Source organism: Trachemys scripta, chromosome 11, assembly GCF_013100865.1.
Source record: "Trachemys scripta elegans isolate TJP31775 chromosome 11, CAS_Tse_1.0, whole genome shotgun sequence".
Classification (NCBI taxonomy): domain Eukaryota; kingdom Metazoa; phylum Chordata; order Testudines; family Emydidae; genus Trachemys; species Trachemys scripta.
Window position 1 is genome coordinate 11,683,063 of NC_048308.1, and position 25,197 is coordinate 11,708,259.

At 38.5% G+C, this 25,197-nt stretch overlaps 1 protein-coding gene across 4 annotated transcripts in view; it reads right to left on the bottom strand.

Annotated features, from left to right (window-relative positions):
• OSBPL11 (oxysterol binding protein like 11) overlaps positions 1–25,197 on the bottom strand; it is a 69,701-nt gene that overhangs the window by 18,204 nt on the left and 26,300 nt on the right. For 3 of the 4 annotated variants that reach the window (XM_034785438.1, XM_034785439.1, XM_034785437.1), the window contains 5 exons: positions 18,539–18,607; positions 17,484–17,659; positions 16,369–16,448; positions 13,958–14,140; positions 5,141–5,342 (listed from right to left, as the gene is read on the bottom strand). In XM_034785438.1, coding sequence (XP_034641329.1) covers positions 5,141–5,342; positions 13,958–14,140; positions 16,369–16,448; positions 17,484–17,659; positions 18,539–18,607 — 710 coding nt within the window. Of the gene's footprint in view, positions 1–5,140; positions 5,343–13,957; positions 14,141–16,368; positions 16,449–17,483; positions 17,660–18,538; positions 18,608–19,666; positions 19,719–25,197 lie in introns of those variants that run through there. The other variant, XM_034785440.1, reaches the window with a different exon arrangement.

The window sequence follows — 25,197 nt, forward strand, 5'->3', positions numbered from 1 at the left end:
GGGATTGGGCAGCTGTAATATATGCAACTTGTACTGGAGAAGAAGATCATGTTATAAAAGGTGTAATCAGACACTAGAAAAAGAACCCAATCTAACTGGAATGTTATGTAACCCCCTGGAGAAGTCTTTGCACCAGTTAAAGAAATGGTAGCTATAGCTCATTCTCAAACCTCTGTCAGTTTCAGAAATTGAGGCTAAAACAAAACAATATTTTGGCATCCTTTTCTCTGGAAAAAATACTTGTCTTTTCTCAGTTGAAGGAACAACATGCTATGTTGAATAAATAATAGCTGCTCAAAGAGATAGCAGCAGCACCTGGAAAGCTGTCACCACTAATTTAATGATTTAAGTGTCTAGTTACTCTCCGCTAGTCTATCAGAATGGATACAATTCCTCATCAATAATGAAAATGTTCCATTTTATTTCAAAGGCTAATGTACAGTAGACACCAATAAAGTTCTATTAAAAACACACACAAATGCTATGAGACAGAAACATTCTGGCTATAACACAAACCCAGAAGCATAAGAATTACTAGTAACTTGAATCTTCTGTCCATAATTCCGTATTCTGCATTTAGGCAAAGTAAAAGAAATTGGGGACATTCAGAAAAGAAAACAGCATGTTGGACATATCTATCCTTATACACTGTAACCTCAATTATCCAAACTTGCCTTATCGAAAAGGGGTCATATCCCCGGACTTAAGCTAGAGACAGGAACCTGCTTCAGATAACATGGGTTTCATGTAAAGGAGGATCAGAAAAATGGAGTAGCCATTTTGTGAGGGCAATTTGTGTGCATGGGTGCTGGAACTAGAGGTACCTCTTGGCTTAAAGTGGTTTCCATCATTTACAGGATTTACAATTTTGTTCAATGGCTTTCAGCACACCCTCCCCCCCCGCACTAGAAAAACTGTTCCAACGCCACTGTTTGTGTGATAGAGTTGTCTTAAAACATCTTAGCTAAACATCTTTGCCTGGATTCAGTAGTAAAACTCAACTTTGTATGGCAAGATTTAATCTTCATGGAAACAAGAAGATTACCACTGCTTGCATTATTAGCATCTAGATACACAATCTCTCAGTTTGTCAATCTTTTTATAAAAGTGTTAGAAATTATACTTTCAGCATGTTAATTGCAAGATCACTGTTCCTTCCTTTTTTTAAGAAAATAGTACATTTCCTCCTCTTATCCTTGAGAAACCTACATAGGTTGCATATTATCTGTCTTGGTTGATTTGTATACTTATTAAAATTTAACCAGTATTTCCTTTTCTGCTCTTTATCAGCTATTTTTAGTCCACTTTACTACTTATTTCAAACATGTTTATCTTTTTGTGTTGGATTTTTAAAAATTAAGTATTTCAAATCTTTTTCTCTAAATATAATTTCATTTTATACTCTGTTAATGGACAGGTTTGCCCTCTAATACTTCTCTCTCAACCAGGACAATGTATTATATTCCCCTAAGCCAAAGTAGCAGACACGAACCTATTTTACATTTTTGCTGTCCCTCTCTTCCCTTAGAAGCCTGAAAATTAATACCATGTATTCTTGCTTGATTGCCTTCACTTTTTCCCAGTTCTAGTGCAGATTTCTTTTTTACCTCCGATTTTAGAACAATGCTTTGTGACACCACATTGCCAGTTCTTATTTCCTGCTTTATTCTTCTTCACAGGAATTGTAGTTTGTGGGCTCTAAAATAGCTGCTTTTTAACAGGGAACAATTTTCCCAGGCACGGTGGGTTTTTTAGTTTGTTGTAAGTTAAAGCCACAAAAAAAGAGTCAAAGTTTTGGACAACACTTTTCAAATTTTCATCTTAAAAATTAAGCCTGGAAGTTCCAAAGCTAGAAAGATGGTTTACCCTACAATGTAGTTATTTAAAACCACATGGGCTAATTTGTTTAAAGAGAGCTAAAAATAATTACTACTGTACAATTCATCAGTTCTTGTGGCAAAACACAGTTCAACATAGCTGGGAATCTCAAAATATATATAACGCAAAACATACTACAATACCTTTAATATATTCCCATCATGTAAGTAACTTATCTAGGCAGTTTATTACAATAATTATCAAGAGGCTGGTATAATTGTAGCAATTCAGTAGAAACATTTGCTTCCTTAAAAGCTTTTACTAGCACAAAAACACCCAATAGATACACTAAAATTAACATATTACTGTATAAAGAGACTCACAAAGGGAAAAGGCACATATTCAAATGTGCATTTTATAAACAAATTAAATGAAAACAGTTCTGGTAAACATTTGTTTGCATGAAAATGAACAATTAGAGATAAACACATGCTCTGTGCATGCACAGGCACAGCATATTGTTCCATAATGATTACTACTTGGAGAAATCAATTTAAATTTTTCTAATTTAAGAGAGAAGGTAATTTTATATTCAAGCCAATCTGAAGTTTCCTATAAGATGATTTCTGCCTCAAAAGGGCACATAGCTTTACATCCCTTATCTATGACTTCTCCAAAAACTGCATTAAGTGAAATCAAAATAGGAGTGCCCACATACAAACTTGAATGGTGAAAGTTTGTGAATAGACAAGGCCTAGAATTAGAACTTAATATTTGTAGTGTAAAATTTTAAAATATAGGCTACGTTCATGTCCCTACTTCAGAGTGACACTAAAGTTCTAAAATAGAAGAGTGATAGAATTCACTGGAGCAATTTCTTTTATTTTTTTTAATCCAAACAGAAGAAAATTATGTTTTTCAAAACCCCTGACACATTTCATATCCCAAAGAATTTGCAAGCCCATCAAATTTTTGCCTCCCCAATCACTGCTATCAAGCATGCTATCCACATATTGATTCCAGCCACACCCCAGAGGTAGCCTCATTTTTGTGGTGCTGCGTGCACAATAATTTTTAACATGCTCTGAGATCCTTGAAAATGAAAAGCAGCTATATAAATGTTGTGTGTGTGTGTGTGTGTGTGTGTGTGTGTGTGTGTGTGTGTGTGTGTATATATATATACACACACTAGAAACTTCACAATCAGAATGAAAGAAAAAAGGCAAATGTTAAAAAAAAACTGTTCTTCAAGTTGGTCTAAAACCAAAAATATCAGTATTGCACGTTGTGGCACCTCATGAAATAAGAGGCATGCTGAAACGAGAGTAACCAGTTTTGACAAAGTCTGAGCCTCAACAGTAATCTTAATCTTAGCTACAAAATAATTTGTCATTAAGTTTTTTTTTTTTGCACTAAATAGGTATATATTAGATACTGTTCTTAATCTTTTGCTTTGATCCACTAACATTCTGGATTTATAACAACGCACATCAGGGAAATGCAACCTCGATGGAGCTACTATAAGGTGGGTGCAAAACAGGTTGGAAAACTGTTCCCAGAGGGAAGTTATCAGTGGTTCACAGTCATGCTGGACGGGAATAACGAGCAGGGTCCCGCAAGGATCAGTTCTGTTCAATATCTTCATCAATGATTTAGATAATGGCACAGAATACACTTATAAAGTTTGTGAATGATACCAAGCTGGGAGGGGTTGCAAATGCTTTGGAGGATAGGATTAAAATTCAAAACGATCTGGACAAACTGGAGAAATGGTCTGAAGTAAATATGATGAAATTCAATAAGGACTCCATTTAGGAAGGAACAATCAGTTGCACACATATAAAATGGGAAATGGCTGCCTAGGAAGGAGTACTGCAGAAAGGGATCTGGGGGTCACAGTGGACCACAAGATAAATATGAGTCAACAATGTAACACTGTTGCAAAAAAAGCAAACATCCTTCTGGGATGTATTAGCAGGAGTGTGGTAAGCAAGACACGAGACGTCATTCTTCCACTCTACTCCACGCTGATTAGGCCCTTAACTGGAGTATTGTGTCCAGTTCTGGGCGCCACATTTCAGGAAGGATTTGGACAAATTGGACAGAATCCAGAGAAGAGCGACAAAAATGATTAAAGTCCAGAAAACATGACCTATGAGGGAAGACTGAACAAAATTGGGTTTGTTTAGTCTGGAAAAGAGAAGACTGAGAGGGGACATGATAACAGTTTTCAAGTATGTAGAAGGCTGAGGAAGAAAAATGTTTTTTCTTAACCGCTGAGGATAGGACAAGAAGTAATGGGCTTTAATTGCAGCAAGGGAGGTTTAGGTTTGACATTAGGAAAAACTTCCTGTCAGGGTGGTTAAGCTCTGGAAAAAATTGCCTAGGAAGGTTGTGAAATCTCTGTCATTGGAGATTTTTAAGAGCAAGTTAGACACAAACCTGTCAGGAATGGCCCAGATAATACTTAGTCCTGCCACAAGTGCAGGTGACTGGACTTGATGACCTCTCGAGGTCCCTTCCAGTCCTATGATTGTATGATTTTTGTTTGTTTGCTTGTTTTTAAAATGAATTTTAGGGAATTTGAAAGGTCTTGAGAACTCTCTAGTGGCTGAGAAAGGAAATGACAAATTAGCTTTAAAGGGCTTCTGCTGAAAGATTTAGAAGGAATCATACATAGTGGGAAAGTTCCATGATTCCCACCAACAGGTGACACTTTTGAAAATAAATACCCACTAACTGCTCTTGTCAATTTAATTGTCTATAAACCATCATGAACATCTCTGGCTCAAAAAACATGGGGCTAGATTGAGCCTTTAGTCTTAGTACTGTGTAAAGAGTGGCACATAGCCATGCCTCCCCAAGAAGAGCAGTAGAAAGGATTGTGACTCAGTTCACTTCTTTCCCAGGAAAAGGAGTAAATTGCTCCCCACACCTCATGCCTAGACAGATGAACATGGGATGGAGCTACGCCTTTGCCTGCTCTCCACCCCACTATTCACATAAGAAGGGAGAATCCTGACAGCACTACTGTGGTCACAAAGATAGGTGGTGGGAAGTGTAATTCTCCAATGCAATTGCATCAGGACTAGAGACAATCTGACCTAAAAAAAGTAATCATGCAGGAACATAGGAACTGCCATACTGAATCAGAGCAATGGTCCAACTAACCCGGTATCAAGTCTCTAACAGAGGCTGCTTCCGAAGAAGGTGAAAGAAACCTTAATTCAGTAGAATAAGCATTTCAATTAAAATCAATACATTCTAGACTTTATGCTTCAGTCACACAGAATGTAGATCTTTACCTTAATCCATGACCTACCTGCTGGTAAGGATCCCTTTTGCTGTGATGCATGTTGTAGTTGGAGAATATGGAAGCAGTCATTTAAGCAGTTCATAGTTGCCATGGAAGTTGCTTTTAGCATTAACAGGTCTGGATCCAATGATGTAAGGTGACCGGAGGCAGGAAGGCATTCTATGTTTCTGATCAAGTCTCTCTGCTGTCCCTCAGCCTGAGACATCATCTATCAAACAAAACAGTGCTGGTGTCAGAGAAGATGATAGACATTTTTGTGGTATACAGCTATACTGAAGTGCTTCACAAACAGATGACCCTAAAGAATATGACAAACTTAATACAAGTCCCAAAGAATAAGAATTAGTTTTATATGTGTCAAAAATAAAAGTACCATCTTGTCACTTAAAATGTATGGTTAAAGATGAACTGCAAAAGAAAAATATAAATTAAACACATTTCTGTGCTGAATGCTCCCACTAAACCTTCCACGAAATGAAGGCCACAAGTCCCATGCAATCCATGGTATTTATTGTATTACAGTTACATAGTGAGACAATGTACCAAGAAGTTTTTACAAAGGAAAAATAAATCTGAACATATTAACAACCTTATTAAGTGCTGAGTGCTCTCCATGCTTGGTTGATAGGTACATACAATATTGAAAACCATGCTTTATATAGAACACAGTAGCAAGTTCACTGCTATACAGAACATGGAAGCTGACACAATCTATCTTGTGGAATCAATGGGATGGGTAAGGGTGTTCAGTACCTTACAAGATAGGATGTATTCAGTGCCTTAAAGGGTCAGGCCCTAAATTACACAGAGATAGTTTGGCTCAAACTTACATCATAATATACATATGTAAAATATGAACGACAGGTTGAAAAACAAGCGTTCCTGTAGTCAGTGGATTTCCTCCCTCTCCCCTCCCCCGTTCTTCCCATGCTGCTCCTTCCCCCAGAGCAAGGTTAGACAACACTGTCAACTCTACAGCCTGTGCCAGCTACCATCAGTGAAGCTACAACAGTGACTAATTATTGGTCCCACATTTTGCGGTGAAGCCTAAAAGAAAGGCACATGCATTCATACACAGTATAGTGTTGGGGAAACTAAACAATTTGTAGGTTAAAAAAAAAATCACTAAGACAAAATATTGCACAGGTTTTCTATGATCACAGGTACTATCTATTAACTTCTTTTTTTATTTTACTAGTCTCTCTTCCTGGATAGAGGCAACAAATGGAATACTAAGAAGAATCCTGCTGCTCTCTGGATTGTTACAAATTTCTGTTAACTGCCTGAACACAAAAATAGAACTGACAGGCAAAGGAGAATGAGTTTCTTGCATGCGCTAATGTCACATTCATGCATGTGTCTGATTTCAAACTGGCTGGTGAGGTTTTCAGTTTACCCACTGACCGTATCCTTTCACTCTGTTTTCTATCAATCTCATAATATGCAGTCTCTACTAGGCAATGGTTTTTAGATTTCAAAGAAATATTCAAACAATATTGTACATCAGCAAATCACAAAAATTGTTTGAAAATCTCACGGTATTATTTGGTAACACTATATTCCTATGTCTTTTGCTAACAACCGATTACCTACACCTCTACCTCAATAGAACACTGTCCTCAGGAGCCAAAAAAAAAAATCTTATGTTATAGGTGAAACTGCGTTATATCAAACTTGTTTTGATCCACCGGAGTGCGCAGCCCCGCCCCCCGAAGCACTGCTTTACCGCATTATATCCGAATTTGTGTTATACCGGGGTAGAGGTGTACCACCAGATACTCTACGATATACATGTCAAATCCACCTCTTCTTGTCACAGTATTCTCTAAATGGCTTACATGTGAACTTTTCAACTGTCCTGAAAACTGTGCAGAGTAATGCTGCAAACTGGATTTCAGGATCAATCATGCCTTCGAGATGTTGTGCTAGGTACTGTACAAACACACAGAAAGAGACCATCCCTGCCTCAAAGAGATTCATAGTTTGCAAAGCTGGAAAAAAAAGTCATAGGATAGCTTCAGGTTATGCCTCTCATCCTTTATTAGTCTATTCTAGCTTATGCCACCCAACCTCCCCGTTAACTCAATGGGATAAAGAAGTGTACAGAAAATAGCCAGTCAATCATGAAACCTCTCCTATTGCCATGCAAGCAGAATGAGAACAGCTGCACTCGACACAGTGAAACCATTCACAGGAGAGTACTTAAATCGCCCAGACATGTCGTTTTTTAAAAGCACTCTTTCAAGGATTCTAAGTTTCCCTCACTCAACCAGGTCCATATACAACAACAGTTCACACACACAGTTCAAAACTATCAACCGGTCCAAAGTACACTTGCTATATTTCCTAGCAAAAGAGCACATCCAGAAGTACTGCTGCTCAGAGTAAAGTGGTCTCTTCTCTTAGGCCTCTTGCTTTGTAGTGCAAGCAACTACCTCAAGGTTTTCAAAGCACCAAGACAACATATAGATTCAGTTAAGAGCCAAGAAAGTCAGGAAGTTGAAGTTTTGTGCAGTTTGGAGTTATTTTTGGTCTGATTATGTGCAGATTTTATACAATTTAAAGGAGGATTGTGCATTGAGCATTTAGAAAGACTGGTTCTGCCGCAGACTTTTGAACTGAGACTGCAACTAGTTGAGCAATGGTATATTGAAGTATAGCATTAATAAATGAACATATACAAGTTTATAGAAGGTTAGAGAAGGTTACGGGGTGACTTGATTACAGTCTATAAGTATCTACCTGGGGAACAAATGTTTAATATAGGGCTCTCCAATCTAGCGGAGAAAGGTTAACACAATCCAATAGCTGGAAGTTGACACTACACAAATTCAGACTGCAAATAAGGTGTATTTTTTTTTTTTAAATGGTCACAGTAATTAAACCACTGGATCATGGTGGAGTATCCATCATTCACAATTTTTAAATCAAACTCAGATGCTTTTCTAAAAGATATTTTCTAGGAATTGTTTTTGGGAAGTTCTATGGCCTGTGTTATACAAGAGGTCAGACAAGATGATCACAATGAAGGCCTTATACTTCACAAATTGGTAAATTCTATGTTATAAATTCTGACACAGAACTTTTAGACATGCCTATCAACGAAGCAACAACACATTGAGGAAAAAAAAGCAGTCTGGCATAACACATTTAGATTAATAACGGACCCCGATAATCCTTGTCTTTATGCTTCCAGAGCCTCTACTGCTGTTCCTGCATAAATTTAGAATTACACCAGATCACTCAGTCCAATACTGTAATATTTAAAACCAGAAGATTAATATAAATTTTCTACAGGCCTGTTTCTCTCTCTCTCTCTCGCTCTCTCTGTAACTTTAAGAAAATCCTTGCATATCACTTCAAACAGATGCAGGGAAAATCAAAGTTCTGCCTAATGCACGGTGGCCATTTCAAGGGGACTAAATCTATGCCTTCATCATTGCACTCCGCAAAAAGAGAGAGGACCAGAATCAGAGTGTTGTCTCACACTTAAGAAATTCCATGCACCACCTGGAAGCTTAACCAAAATCTTCTTCGAAGTCTCCTCAGCCCAAAAAAATTACTGTTCAAGAACAGCAAAACAGCAATATACAGAAGGATAAATTGTTAATACAGCTACAGTATAACTTTTACATGAAGACTAGTATCAGTGTAATTTATTTTCTCTTCTGCTCTTCCTTAAGTTTTCTATTCGTATGTGACATGAGGTAAAAAGGGCAGGTAGCATCCAAATTTACTGTATGCTACATTAGCTCTACCAATGTCAAATCCATCTCTTGAAAGGAAGGGCATTTCTGATATATTGAAGTAACTAAAACAGTCTACCGTTGCAACTTTATATGTTTAAGTTTAAACATGAACTTGTTACAACAGTTTTCAAACTAAAGAATAAAGTGGTTTAACAAGCTCTTAAAACAGCAGAAACCACAGGAATGCAGATTAAGGTTTTTCTAGGCACCGGAGGGTACTTCATGTCTTAATGTTAGCAGTTGTTTAATCCTGCTATTACAAGAAGAATATAGCATGACAGTGGCAGTTATTTTTTTCCAAAACCACTGGGGACACAATGTCCAAAAGTTTATTTTCCCCTTTTGGAAATGTTATTTTAAAACTCATCTTTAAAACGGTGGCTTTTTATCTTTTCTCCACATCTTTCTTTTGCTTTTTGTATTTTACAAGCAAACTTTATAAATCACATTGAAGCCCCTACATAGTTGTCCTAGTTTGTAAGTGACACCTGTCTGGTGTAAACTGATACCATAAGATCTGTGAAATACAGGTCCCTTTGAATCATGCTTTACTCTACCTATAACTTATAATATTCTCATCCCTTTCATGATGTCTCCTTCCTTCCTTTTCTACTTTCTCCCCCTCCCACTTTTTTTTTGGTGGGGAGGGGGTATTTATGAGGTTAAACTCTTAATCCTTTCCTGTGACAGGGGAGAGGTGAAAAGGTCTCTCTTATGTGCACCAAACCCACCATATGTGCAAGCTGACCTAAAACTAACTTACTGCTGTAAACACAACACAGCTACTGTGCTCTTACTTACAAGGTGTGTTTTAAAGAGAGCATGTATCTACTAAACTCACTACCTAAAATAGTTTTGAATATAACACCTGCAACTGGGGATAGATAAGTGTTGATTCAAGGCTACCACTTTAAGGACTGCCTGGCATGCTGGACAAGTCAGCAGCTGTTTGGGGCACTAAAGTCTGAGGGGGCTTGTGGGGGAGAACAGACAGTTGAGCAGGGCTATGTGGAGATTATGATGGGTGGACAGCACTGTCTAGGAAAAGTATAGGGAGAGGAAAAGATGGGCAATGTTTCACCTTCAGGGGAGACACGTAGCTGAAGATAAGCTCCACTGTGATGATCCACAGGCAGTTCATGACAAGAAACTTCTCTTCAGCCTCACTTCTCTGACCCACATTTGTTCACAGCATTTTAAAGTAGAATGAGGTATTAGAATTGGTGGGGAAGGCGATGTGGGAGGCATGAGGGAGTAGTAGAGATGTGGGAGAGGATGGGGCTAAGAAAGGCATGAGGGAGATGAGGGGTACAGGGACCGTTCATGTCAAGGCCATTTCCACACTAAAGACACCAATCTCATCTTGCTTGCCTTACTACCCAATCCCCACAATACCCAAACACAGACTCCATATCTCCATGGTAAACTTCCCTTCCTATTCCAACATATAACCAACCCTCACACATCAAATTCCTCTCCACTACACTCAGATGCACCTCACCTCCAATCTCATACAACCTGAATTCTCACATTTCCTAATTTCTGAGGTCTAGATTTTGCAAACTTAACAATGTTTAACAGATTCTATCTGGTATGGAATATAAGAGTTGTACAAAAAACCCTCCGACACTCTCAGCCTGCCTCCCTGATTGAGGCTGTGCTTAGCAGAGTCAGGAGCAAAGAGATTGTGGGCAGTGTCCACTCACCCTGACAATCTTCCCTATTTGTGGTCTCTTTTATTGTCCCCCACACTGTCCCTAACTATGTCCTCAGGCCTCCCTGCTGGCAATCCCAGACTGATGGACCCCTGTTTGTGGTTTGGGACTCTCCTCTGGTGAGCTACTGAAGATCTGCTGCCCGCAGAAGCAGCTACTTCAGAAGCAAAGCTGGTAACTTTACTCCAGAGACACCTCTTACCTAGGGTGACTAGATGTCCCAATTTTATAGGGACAGTCCCGATATTTGGGGCTTTGTCTTTTATAGGCGCCTATTACCCCCACCCCCGTCCCAATTTTTCACACTTACTGTCTGGTCACCCTGCTCTTACCAGACACCCAATTCGTTGATATGGTACAAGGAAGCAGAGAAAAGGGAATACAAATACCTTAAGCTTCACTTTAGACAAGACTGGAGACCAAATTCTTCCCTCAGTTACACATGCACTTAAATCAATAGAAGTCAAGCCCATTTATTCAATGGCAAAGTTATGACTTTTTACATTCACAAGCCTTACTTCCTCTCCCTTACATAAGGCTCACTTGCAATAGCCTATAATAAAAGAAAGCTACGGATAAATTATTTAATCCTACTCTAACAATATGAAAAGACCGAAGATAAAATAACAGTTAGCTTTTTTCATACACAGATCTCAGAGTCCATTACACAGCAACATCCCATACATTGCTGTGACAGGGCAGGGGTAAACCCCTTGAATGCCCTGCTAAAATGCTGGCTAAGCCCTGCTGTTTGGTAAGGAAGCCAAGTGTAGGGGCTTGGGCAGCCAGCAGAGGGCCCAGCTGCAGGCCCTAATGAGGGCTGACTCTCAGCAATGGCTTGAGTTAAATGCCAGCAGCTGGACTGAGTAAAGGAGGGCTATAAAAGCCCTGAGGAAAGCTCAGTCAGGAGTCTAGCCTGAGAGTAGACAGGAGGGCTGTATCTCTGTCTCCCCACCCAAGGAAAGGAGCCTCATGGGCCAGGAGACCCTGGGGAGGGTCTAAATGTGGATAACTGTTGGGGGAACAAAGTGGGGTTGCACTGTTAATAAAGACACAAGGGTGAAGCACTGAAGAAGGCATGAGGACTATTTATTTAACCAGCCAACACAGGGCACAGGCACAAGAGGGTGGCCCCTGTGCCAATTGCATTATCCCTACCTTCTATTAGAAAGTAAACAGGAGGATAGTTGTCCATTCATGGACCATAACTGCCTAGGAGTCAGAACCTTCTCCCTTCAGAACTTGTTCCCTGCTCCAGTGTTTCATGATGCTTACAGGAACTGCTGAGCTCGTTAGCAACCAAACAGAATGCAGGGATTTAAAGAGACCAAACCCTGCCATGTCTATCACCTTCCTTATATTTTCATCTCATCAAGCAAGAATTCTTTACAATTCTTTTTCTGTGACCCACATTTTCTCTCAGTTCTAAGAGGTGCGTGTCGTAACAGAAAGGAAACATTACTGGTAGGCAATTTTCAAGATATTTGTGGGCTCAGGATCTGTATGCAGATTAAGGGGGTAGGATGCATTTTCAAGACTGATTTCACCTTGTAATATATTTTCTAAGAGCCATCCTAATAGTGTTGGTCCTCATACTGGCAGTCTAGTCACTGGCTCTTCAATATCTCAGCCATCTCTCCACCACTTTAGCAAGATACCTTCTTGCTATGGTACGTTGACAGCCAAGGCTCTTCCAGAAATCTTTTACAAAGAAATTTGATTCTTGTGACTGTGGAATGCCCTGTCTATGACAGTTTGCCAAGTCTCACACTCATCATGTCCCTTTTATAAACTTGCCTCTACTGCAAGGTCCACAAGAACCTTATAATTAAAATGGAACAACCAACTAACTCTTGCTCACCTATTGATACCCCAGTACATCCCATTTTCTGTGCATCTATCTTTTAGTGGCCAAAAACTTCTATAACCCACAAGCCTGGGTGTGGTGCTCTGTCCCATCTAGTGGCACCGAGACCACTTAGAGAGAGAGAGATTAATGAGTCTGCTCTACAGCCTTAGCTAAGGTCCATATGGCTTTTAGCTCATGCAGTAGAGGCTCATGCATTTAGCTCCAGAGGTCCCAGGTTCGACTCCACCCACCAATGACGGGGTCTGTCAGTGTTACACATCTTTCGTTCTAATTTATTGTATTGATCACATTGCTTTAAACTATTATTAGCCGTGATAATACTAATATTGACAATACTAGTAATAGGCCAACACTAGTTAGAGATCTTATGAAAAGAAAGAACAATTCAATTTGCAGAGCACTTTTTAAGAGTTTCAGTGGGCAACACATGTTGATTGGCACTGGAAGGGAAAGTTGAAGGCAGAACAACACGAGGCAGAAAAAGATCTTGGATGGACAATGTGGTATCCTGGATGGATCAAAAGGACTATTCATCCACAAAAGATTATCAGAGGATCATACAGAACAGGCTACCACAGTTGCAAACATCCAGTAATAGAGATGCCACATAAGGAGAACAACAGATACTTCATACTGGTGAATGGTGCAACAAGTTTTCCTTTTAGAGATGTGTTAGATGTAAGTGATATATGTTGATTAAATGTTTTTAAATATTTGCAACTTTTTATATTAGTGACAGGGATGGAAGGATACAAGATAAGGATTGTCATGCACTGTAGTGCTCACCCCTTTTATCAAAGTATACCATTCATCCAGATTTAGTATTCAGTGGAATCATATTGCTGGGTTTCATCCTTTTCTTTGCTTTCCCCTCTCAATTGCACACTTTGAGGTTTTGGCCATAAAACTTTGTAACATTACTTTTTGTATATTATTAGCAAAATTCTCTGATATGAACCAAACTGATTCCTCCTCCATCCTATGAAGCTCATGGAAAAAATGTTCAGCCCTTAAAGAAGTCAACTCTTCCAAGGCTTGAGAGGGGAAGAAAGGAAGAAATATGTGATATGACATCTTCTTGAGCTGTAATGCTAGGACTAGCAGGGACAGGAATATGGGATACTCAATCTTCAGTGCTGTTACCTGTTATAACATCCTGACACTGAAGTCACCTGCCACCCAACAATTTAAATAATAAATATGACATTTATAAAGAACCTTTAATGCCAAAGCACTTTACATATTTAAAGTGAGATAGAAAATACATTCTGATCACTTCCACCACCACTGAAATACTGCCAGCTCTGGGGTGGGAACACGGCAGCTCTTTAAACTCACACAGCAACACACTAGCAGTTTAGGCCAATTTAGGAATACTATATCCAACAAATTATCAGGGTTTCTGTGTCAACCAAAGTAGTAAGGACAATAATATGTTGGTTCTCTCTCATTCTCAAAATAATTTATTTAAATTTTTATTCATACAAACCTCTCTAACATCTACGAGGTGGTCTGGCTGCAGAATAGGAACTCTCTTTCCTGCTGGCAACTTGTGATGTCCAACACTAAAAAAAGAAACTGGATTTTGGCTGGGTCTCCTCTGAACACCAGGAGAGTTGCCACTTCCTTGGGATGCAAGAGAGAAGCTGCGAGATTTCAGTGGAGGATTGTTCTAGTGAATAAACAAGCATATAAAGAAATTTAAAATTCCTAATACTCAACAAACATTTCATTAGGCACATAAATCAGAATATAAATATCAAGAATTAAATAAAGTGAGGGAAAGCTAGCTGAACCCACTATTTTTCAACTACTCTGGTAATTAATGTGCACAAAGTGTTAACTGATAAGTGAAGAGGTTTCTGTTCCTTTGTGCTATTTCCTGATAATTGTCTTGCTCCACTGCTTACAGTCAGCTTGGGTTTGCTTACATGCAACCCAGGAATTGCGATGAAACAATATACATCACTTTACATGATTAGGAAGTAGGCCCTTCTATTCAGGTTTGAGCTCTGCGGGAAGATTAACATGTAAACTGAGAGGCAACAGACTAACAGGGGTGAACCTGACATTTAATAGAGAAGAATTTCATTTACAACCATTTAGAAGACAAAATGAAACACATGCAGGACTTGTCTACACTTATAGCGCCGCAGCACTTATTGAAGATACTACCTACACTGACAGGAAAGTTTCTCCCATCGGCTTAGGTACTCCACCTTCCGGAGAGTTGGTAGCTATGTAAATCTCTGTCTACACTGGGAGTTAGGTCGGTATAACTATGTCGCTCGGGGGGAGAGGGGTGGATTTTATACCATAGTTATAACAACATAAGTTTGTAACATAGACCAGGGCGCGATCTCTTGATGATAGAGGAGTCAGAGCCAGTCACAAGGAGTTAATCCTATTTTAGAAGAACCTTGGCGTATTGGATTTTTTTTCAGATTTTAGGTTAAATGAAGCAAAAATTTAAGAATATACTTCTATAACGTACAATACACGTATACCGGGAAGCAACAAAGCATTGAAAATGGTTTGTGAAAGGAGCTAGCAAGCCTTAATCTTCAGGCTTGCTAGAAACTCCTCTCAAGGAACAAACTTATGGAGGAGCCTTTTAAAAAAGAAATCTAATTCAGGGGAATTAATTTGGACACAAATTTTCCTTTTAAACAAGCCAAGCAAAAAACAAAAATTACAACTGGAAATCTGAGCTACAATTCGAAACTCCAGTTCTAAAAACAAGAAATTTAGGACCAAAAACTGTATTCAGTATATCCCTGAATTTTCCAAGTATTGAAAAGCCATCCAGATAGCAAAATTTTAGTAGAACTGTATTGTGGGGCGAAAACAAAAACAGCCTTAAGTGTAATAGTGTGGTGGAGCTAACTTCTTGTGTTACGAGATAACAGTCACCCTTGGTGCAGCAAGATATCCTTGTTAAATAAAAGAACATGACCTCTCCACAAACATTTTCACCTTGATGAATGAATGCATTGTATCACTGCCATAAATTAACTCCTGGAGTCTTATTCCCTCACCCTCAATGCACTCAGGGTCATACCTTCAAAATGTACCTGCTAAAATTAGGAATGGCATGACACAGCGAACAATACCTTTTCATCAAATGTCCACTATGCTACTCCCCGACTAGTCAGCAGGTCAATACAGGAATTACTTTACAAAACTTAAAATAAAAATAAATACTGACTTTAAAAAAAAAAACCACAAAAACCACATTTCTAGAAATTCCTTAAGAGTAAAATATTTTAAAACCACTGAAAATTGAAGTAAAATAACAGATTTATAGCATGTTACTAGAACAATTTTATTGTACATTTGAGGTTAGGACACAATGTTAGCTCAAGTCACAAAACTTCAAGTTTCATCCTAAATGTACCTGTAAAATATACCTGGTATAAACAACCAAGGAAGGCGAAATCAAGCTCCAACCATTAGTCCTTTTATGGCCCTTTCCTCAGGGCTGGTGGGTTACCCACAAAACAAAAGCAAACTATGAAAAACACTCAGCTTTAAAACCCACAGGGGCTTCAGCTTCCCCTTCCTTTTATACTCTGTACTATCAGCCACATGACCAGCTGGGGCCTGTTAACCCTTCGCAGGCTGCAGTACCTTCACCATTTCATAGTGCCATATTACATATTTTAGGAAAAGACCATTTCTATTACAGACTATATATGTCAAGTGTACTCAGCCACACTCTCATATTTCCTCTTTAAGTATTGGGAATTTTTCAGATTTCTACCTTAACCTTATCTGGCTCATGGATTAATAGAATATATCAGTTTTCAATTACTTTTACCACAGACCCTAACTGATCAAGAACATGAATATTTTCTCTCATACGTTTTTATTCAAGAACACATTAAAATCATGCAGTACCTTTCCAATTGCTTCCGTGTGATGCTGCGTGCATATCTGGAGTCTGCTAACCCAATGCTGCCGTTCTTTAGCATCGGTGGCTGATAAAAAGCAAACGAAGAATTTCTTACAGGAACAAAAATTGAAGTATAGGCAAGCGTACAGATAATTTTTCTTATTCCTTTAAAATAACACTAATGTAGCACTAGTACACGATAGGCTTCTTTTTCCTCTCTGGGTAAAGAGAGAAACCAAATAAAACTATTTATAGTGCATGGAACCAATATCATATCCTGGTTTTATTGCCCTTCAGAAGGAATGTATAATTTCCTCTTTGGTAAATCTACACACGATACAAGAAAACATACACAGGTCAGGAAGAATGCAATGGTGAGCCTCAAGGGAACAGGAACAAAAAGACATTAGCCCAGATTTCCGTAAAAGTCTTTTCCATGGCTCTAGACCAGGGGTCGGCAACCTTTCAGAAGTGGTGTGCCGAGTCTTCATTTATTCACTCTAATTTCAGGTTTTGCGTGCCAGTAATACATTAACGTTTTTAAGAAGGTCTCTTTCTATAAGTCTATAATATGTAACTAAACGATTGTTTTTAAAATGTTCAAAAAGCTTCATTTAAAATTAAATTAAAATGCATAGCCCCCCAGACCAGTGGCCAGAACCTGGGCAGCGTGAAAATCAGCTCTTTGTGCCGCCTTTAGCACACATGCCATAGGTTGCCTACCCCTGCTCTAGACTAAGATGCCTGTAGAGCAGTGGTTCCCAAGCATCAGTACTGATACTTTAAGCTTTTTTCCATTGGAAAAATTGGCTGGCTCTCTTCCCAGCCACAGAAGTTACCTAACATAAGTTATGAAACACTGAAACATAGAATTTAAGACATTTAATGTCTATTGAGGTTCCTCCCCAAATCAAATTTATCGTCTTGGAAAAAGTCACCATCCCATAGATTTTGGGGCCACACACACAAAAAATTAGGATATTATACTCTGTGTGTGTGCAGTTTTGTTCATATGTTTCTAAAGCAAACAAAGAGACAACCAAACACAAAACTACAACCACATATAGGAGTATCCTCTAGTCTAGTGGAAAAATCTTCTGTCCAAGAACTTAAGTCATACCTCTTAGTTTGTACTGCTCTCCACTAGCAGCATTAACGGTGAAGGTATGAGAGTCTTCATCGCTGGGTGAAATTACAGCTCCAGCTAGCTGCAAGGTACCTCTGGGCTTTTGATTTCTAGACTGTTCATTCACGAAGTACTCCAGTAGGCCAGCTTCATTGTTTAAAACAAAAAATCTGTGATTGTGATAAAAAGTCCATTTATAAAATAAAACTAACATACATCTTTTTAATATAAATAATCATCCCCACACAAGTTTGGGGAAAATTAGTTTTTGTTTGAATCGGACCATTAGACATCAAATGGGTTTATGTAAATACCACAATTTGCCAACACAACTTCACCAAATATACTAACTATAGCTTAAAACTGCACAAGATTAGACTCATACAAAGATTCTTTAAAGATCAAACCTTTGCATGGTGTACGTGAACTGTCACTAAGTAAATTAAAAGTACATTTATGATACTTCAGGAATGCAGTCTTGGAAGACTTAGCACTGTGCATATGAGAAACTTTAAGACAAAGCAATACCAGCCACAAAGATAGGAGAGTGTAATTTACATCACTGGACCAATGCTAGTTAGGAATAGACATACTCACACCTTATGCAGTGCACAATAGAAGGTATTTCAACAGGTGTCCTTAGCTAAACTCTCTGCCACTACTGTTGTGCAACATACTGCGTTAGACAGCTTGTGCCTCCAACCACAACGTTGGATGTATTGTTATGGTGCAATATAAAGTTTGAGAAAGCGTTGCTGAATACCCCCTTACACTCATACATCACAACAACAAAAAGCCATTTAAATGCTTAGTAGTCCTTCTCTGCTTTTCATTAATCTCTTAGTCATATACTAAAACAAGATGTTATCCCTACTATGGATGTAGCAGGTCCATCTCTTATCTACTTGTTAGTTTAATCCATATTAAATCTGAAAAATACATATTTTTTTCTCCCATTATTTTAATTGCTTAGAAGAAAAAAACTGATATCCAAATCAATATGTTTTTCAGGCAATCAATCTTATTTAAAAAATTCAAAAAAGACTTACCGATATTGCCAGCCAGTGACGAGATTGGTATATTTCATTAAATAGCCAGAAATATTTTCCATGTGATCACTGTTAGAAAAACAAGACAAAAACAGTCAGATAAGACCAAATAAACTGACAATTAAAACCGTTAAAGTAAAAGAGCTAGATCTTTATTTATGCAGTCTAAAGTCCACTTTCAGCAAACTGCTCAAAATTTATTTTAAGAAGGAGAATTTGTTTTTGCAGGCTTTCTGCAGAATAAAGGAATTTTAAGCAGACTTATTGGACTGTCAGTAAAATTAAAGAACGAAAATTTCCAATATTGTTGAAGCAATGAAAGACAGTCTAGATCCATGATATAAAATAGACACTTCTGGACACATTTATGATGCTTCGATATTAAGTAGTGAATATACTATTTATGACTTCTGCTTGCCTACCCACCCCTCTTCTCTCCAGGGGGGTAGTTTTGAGTTTCTACACACAATTAATTTTCACCACCTTAAAAAAGACCCTTATGAATCTCATAAATTGAAAAAAAAAATCTGTCATTAGGCACTACTAATTAAGTAAATAAAGTTCTATTTATGTTGAATTTCCAGAACCATCAACAACTACACTAAAACTGCCATATTGCAAATAGAGAAGATGCTCTGAGAAATCCAAGAGACAGTTTCGGATTACATTAAGAAATACTTTAAAGTATTAAAATGCCTTCTCCATTTGTTTTATAACAATTTGGCACAAAAGATGAACAAATAACTTCCCTTCTGGGATCCAAATCTGTAAGAAGCTCAGCACTATCTCCCAGTGAAGACAAGAGGCACTGTGGGCTGTCAGTACTTAGCAATATTAAGCTCCATATACAGAACTATTAGTATATATTTTCAATTAATAAATATTTGCCAAAATAGTTACTCACTCTGACTGTACTGGTTAGGGATGGTGGTCTTAGGAGACCAGCTCAGAGTTGTATTACAGTAGTTCCTGGAGGCCCCCCAGTGCTAGGCACCATGCACACATAGTGAAATATAGTCACTGCTTGGAAGAGGTTACAATCCAAATAGACAAGACAAAGGGTGGAAGAAGGTCTCAATTTTACAATGGGGGAAACTCAGGTATAGAAAGATTAAGCGACTTGCCTACCATCACAGAGGAAATATGCAGCAGAACCAGGAAGTGAACCCAGGTCTCATAAGACTGCAATCATTGGCTGTAATGACAATTGTTTACTTTTATAGAGAATTATAAATATAATTCTCTATAAATATTTTCTTCATAGTTAAACCTTAAATTAAATCTCAAACCTCTGCCTTATTATAGTAGTTGATGGTTCTTACATTTCCCGGAATTCAGAATATATGGGAACACCTTACCCAGGTAACTTACTGATAGGTAAACAAGTTTTTCATCTTTACTTTAAAAAAAAAAAAAAAACATATGCTGGCAGAATATGGCTACTGAAGTCAAGGGATTAATGTAAAATCCATTCAATAACAAAGACTGCTAGAGCAGTAAGTATCAGGCCACAGTGGAAAATCTTTGTCTGCATGCACAGATCAGTCGGTTGCCTACAATTTGTTTAGAAAAGGTTTCACTAACATGACAATGTTAAACTGTTTATATATGTGAAATTCTTACTATTTAAACATTATGCAGAAAAATTACACCCAATTACATCTTAAAGTCTTTTTGATGACATACCTAATAGACATACCTAATCCAAAGTAACATGTTAAATCATTATCCCAGGGTACATCTACACTACAGGGGGGAGTCGATTTAAGATACGCAAATTCAGCTACGTGAATAGCGTAGCTGAATTCGACGTATCGCAGCCGACTTACCCCGTTGTGAGGACGGCGGCAAAATCGACTTCTGCCGCTTTCTGTCGGCGGCGCTTACTCCCACCTCCGCTGGTGGAGTAAGAGCGCCGATTCGGGGATCGATTGTCGCGTCCCGATGGGACGCAATAAATCGATCCCCGAGAGGTCGATTTCTACCCGCCGATTCAGGCGGGTAGTGTAGACCTAGCCCCAGTAAGAGGTCTTGCTGACTTTGTCTCTATGAAGGTATTAAGTTTATGAATAATACTCTTTTTTTTTTTTTTTTTTGGCGCAGAGGACATCAAAATAAGTGGCACTAATTCTTTCACCCAATTATAGTACATAAAAATGGCACATCTGAAGCACAGAGCTTTAAAGAAAAAAAGTAAAGCAGTTTAATTTTATGTAGCAACTGGCTTGTGACCTATAAAACGTAAGTGGCTACAGTTGCATGTGATCATACAACAATACAAAACTAGGTCTATATAGGGCTGAGAAGAGGCTCCTAGTCTACCAGGCAATCTCTTTCTTAAAGACATCATGATTTTGCTAAAGCAGTTGGACAATTACACACAAAATGTAGGGACTGTGTTGGATGACATGTATCTGCAACTTTTAATAAATGTGATGACCTATTTTTCCCCTTTGCTAGTCTCCATCAAAGTTCTTTCCTTTTAAAACTATGCCCAGAGAGCATGTAAATAACTGACAAAACAAAGGACTGAAACATTCATCTTAGAGAGAGAACATGAGGAAGAGAATTCCCTAACAATACTGAAATCTACCAACATTTCTCATGTCAAAAAGTATTCTATAGAAACCCAGTGACTGGTTCCTTTCCCAACTCCATCAGTTCTGCACAGAAATATGTCATTCAAGCCTCCTCTTCATTAGAGAACTGCAGTGCAGCAACTTAAACAGGTGTGGCAGAACCAATGCAAGTTGCAACAGGGGAGTGTGACCACATTAGCTCCATCCTGTTTCAAACAGTGCACCATGTCCACACATAGTCCTACATTTGAGGATCTACACAAGTCATGAGGCACAGGGGCTATGCCCCGCTGCACCCTGACGCTGAAAGAATCCTGCCACACCAGTTCCAGACTTCAAGGCCTGGTATATAGTAAGAGTTCCACTGTCTTTGGATGACACTGCTTGAGAGAGGGTGTGTGTGTGTTCATTTATTCAGTCTTTTCAAGTTTAAAACTGTTTATTCCCTCCCCTCCATTCTTTCATAGCTCCAACAATTCCATTCACCAGTGTTTTCTTCTAAGAGGGAGAGACAGGTATGCTCTAGGTCTGGAGGGAAGACATCTTTTTGAGTGCCTCATTATGGCCTATAGTAAGTTCCTCATCTTCCCTTCCCCAGGTAATGCCGTAAAGGATCCAGAGGATGAATCACTCAGAGGAGTGAGGAGAAAAATAGGTGCTGGAGAACCAGGGGGAGTTAAGTACATATACGTGAGTTAAGTAGAAGAGCGGGTTGCCTGTCTATATAACCTCTAACTAATGATCCTTTTGTGTTTTCTATTTTAAACTGCTCAGGAGTACAGAGATGCTGCTAGGGCAGAGAACTGACTGTCGGGACAACTTCCAGTAAAGTCAGTGCATTGAGGTATGTGCTAGACACATAACCGACCACTGCTTGTGTCCGTTCTATATAGCAAGAGGATCCCTGTGGACAAAGTCTACATGTTTTAGAAAACGTTATTGAAGATGTATTTTTCATTATACCGTTGTGACCTCCTTTGCTGCTGCCCTGAAGGTTGGGGCAGTGAACCTGGAGGGTGGAGGAAGCAATGGGCAGAGCTTAGACCTGCTGAGTACTGCCTCTGTTGCTCGAGCCTGCACACAGCCACTAGGCAAGTCACTGACGCATGGGTACGGGCAGTGTAGGATTGCACTGAAGACTAATTGCTGTTCTGCAGCCCACATTATGGGAATCAATTAGGAACTAGACTGAGACAACCCAATGGGTAGATGTCCATATGACACAAACATGCCAGAAACCAGTAGAAGAATTACAGTGCTTTGACAGGTTGGGAGAATTAATTGGGTTCCCACTTCTGTTTCCTCCAGACTGGGATGCAGTAGCTGGGTGAAGATGGTAGGAGGAACCTCGTGGTACTACTGAAACTGCCATTCCTGCTTGTGTGAATAAACAGGACTTTAGTGCATGTATAGAGCACTGGACTGACGGCACCAAATTCCATTGCTCCTCCCCCATACAATCTATTTAGAAGCAGTTCACTCGGCCTCTGAGAAATTCCTCACTTTAATCATGAGGAAACATGCCCTAAATATAAGAGAGTTAGTCCACGATTCATTCTAAGCTAGAACTAAACTGCAGACAAGATCAAAACAGAACAGAGTGGGTTGGGCATGCTAATTAGAGCATAACAATCTCCTCCACTCTTTCCACTGCCCCCCATTTAAAAACAGAGCTTACTAGTTCATATCAGCTGTTACCCGCAGAATTACCCTTTTCTTCTGTGTGGCAGTCAGCATTAAAGTAATATTGCAAAGAATCTCCAGTAAGATGGCAGACTATTTATAGTGGCTCAAACAGTACTACAGCTCTAAAACAAAGCCATTCGAGGAACGGAATCATGCAGTCATATATTCTTAGGGCCCTTCATTTTCGGTTTTTATTTTATTTTTCCCAAGAATTTATGGGCGTTTATTACACGACAACAAAAACAGATGAAAATTGGTGGAAAAAAATTAATTTTTCGGGTAAATATGGGGGGTTATTTTAGTGGACGGAAGGACAGGGGGAAGTATTCAGTAGAGTAATACTTTGATTAATTGAATTCAATATGGTTTGCTGCAGAACTAAAACTCAAAACACAGTGCCACCTTTGAGTTTAAGAAAACAATATATCTCTATCCCCAAATAAAACTTTTCATTTGAATAAACAGTTTATTGTTGTAGACTTAAAACTATTAGCCTATAAATATTTATATTTAATAGTTGGGCCATAGCATTTGCAGCGCATACACTCAACTTCATGCTTTCCTGTTTGTTTGTTTTTTAAACTTTCAATTACTTACTTGTGTTCTGAAATGTATTCTGATACAGATTTTCCATTTCTTTCCATTGTAGTGTGTCAGACCTTTAAACCATTATCTGCTAAGAGTGTGAATGTGTACGTAGTGGGCGTGAGATTCATCAGTACATTTAGAACTTGCGTGCCTGTTTGTTTGTTGTGTGTATCTTCTAGATTAATACATAGCCTTACTTCACCAGGCAGCTTTGCATATACACACAGACTAGTGTATTATCGTAATACATATATCTCATGCAATGCATTGTATCTTCCTAATAAAACAAGGCTTGTTTTATATATTTGAATGATACAAAAATAGGGTGAAAATCAGAAAAAAAAATACTTTTTGTAAAACCCGGGATTTTTTCAGTAAAAACCTGTTTAAACTGAAAACCAAGGGGCTTATATATTCTGAATACAGAATTTTTTTTAAGGGAGAAACACTAACGGAATAAACTGTCTGAAAATGCTTCAGAACTGCTACCATATTATTGGCATACACGAAACAAAAAGTATCAAGATTTGAATCAGTTGCACTCATTTAGAGCTACCTAAACTTTGGTGAAGTTTTAACAACTTTGAACAGAAAAAAGGTGTTTTGAAATTTTAAAGGACAAGCTTGCTTGTAAACATGTATGAAGTTCAATTTTTTAAAAGTTTGGTCTGAAACCTGTCTCCAATCTCCTTTGATTGGATTCACCTACCCACCACTTTTTCACTATATGAAACAAACCACAGAACATAAATCAAGCCCTGCCTTTCATTTACACATCCCTTAGAAGATTGCATGCTCAGCAAAACAGAAGAACCACCACGCTTCATGACACCACAATCTAAATCATGCTTGTGCTGTAAACAAATAAATAAAATACAAATAAATTAAATAAATAAATAAAGAGGAAATTCAGAGCGATAGCTTCTGCAATCAACACATCAAGATGAGGAAAGGCAACCAACCAGTAAAGGAATATGGCAATCTGCATACTACGTTTTGGAAATTGCCTTATCTGATTATGATGATGGTGAATCACCTAGTTTAAAAATTTAATTAAAATACATAAGTAACAATGAAACAGAAAGCTGTGATCTTCCCAATCTGAGGACACTAACTGAAACATAGGGAAGTGCAGCTCAGCAGATGAATACATAAGGGAAGTGACTTGGACAGAGTGGAATTAAGTTAATTTCTAGTGAGTAATAACAAGGGAATTTACCATAATCCCACATGGAGTCTCCAGCCTCCCACACATTCACCTGCATGGAGCAGCACTTTTCACAAACTATGCCAGTAGACTGCATTTCCCAAGTACAGTAGGAGCAACATAGTCCCCATCATCTTAGTATCTGAGCACCTCACAATCTTTGATGTATTTATCCTTACAGCACTTCTGTGAGGTAGAGAAGTGCTATTATTTCCATTTTACAGAGATTAAAATAACTTGCCCAAAGGTCAGACGCAAAGTTTGTGGCAAAGCAGGAAATTCCACCTCTGTCTCCCACAACCCAAGCTAATCAATGAACCATCCTCTCCCTCATGGAGATACACCCAGTAAGATACACAATTAAGGAAATAATTAAAGTATTGTTTGAAAAATTCACCCAACACATCAGCCCCAGGACTAAGCCTCCTCACCAGGTTTAAAACTACTTGTGTTGCCACTCCAAAGTCATGCCCTCTTTAAATAAAATGCAAATTGGAACATCTCTTGCTTAGTTATACTCTTCCCATTTTTAGCTTCATTCCATTTTCCCTCTCATTTCAATCCAGTAGCAGAGGAATCCACAGAGAATCGTTCCCCAT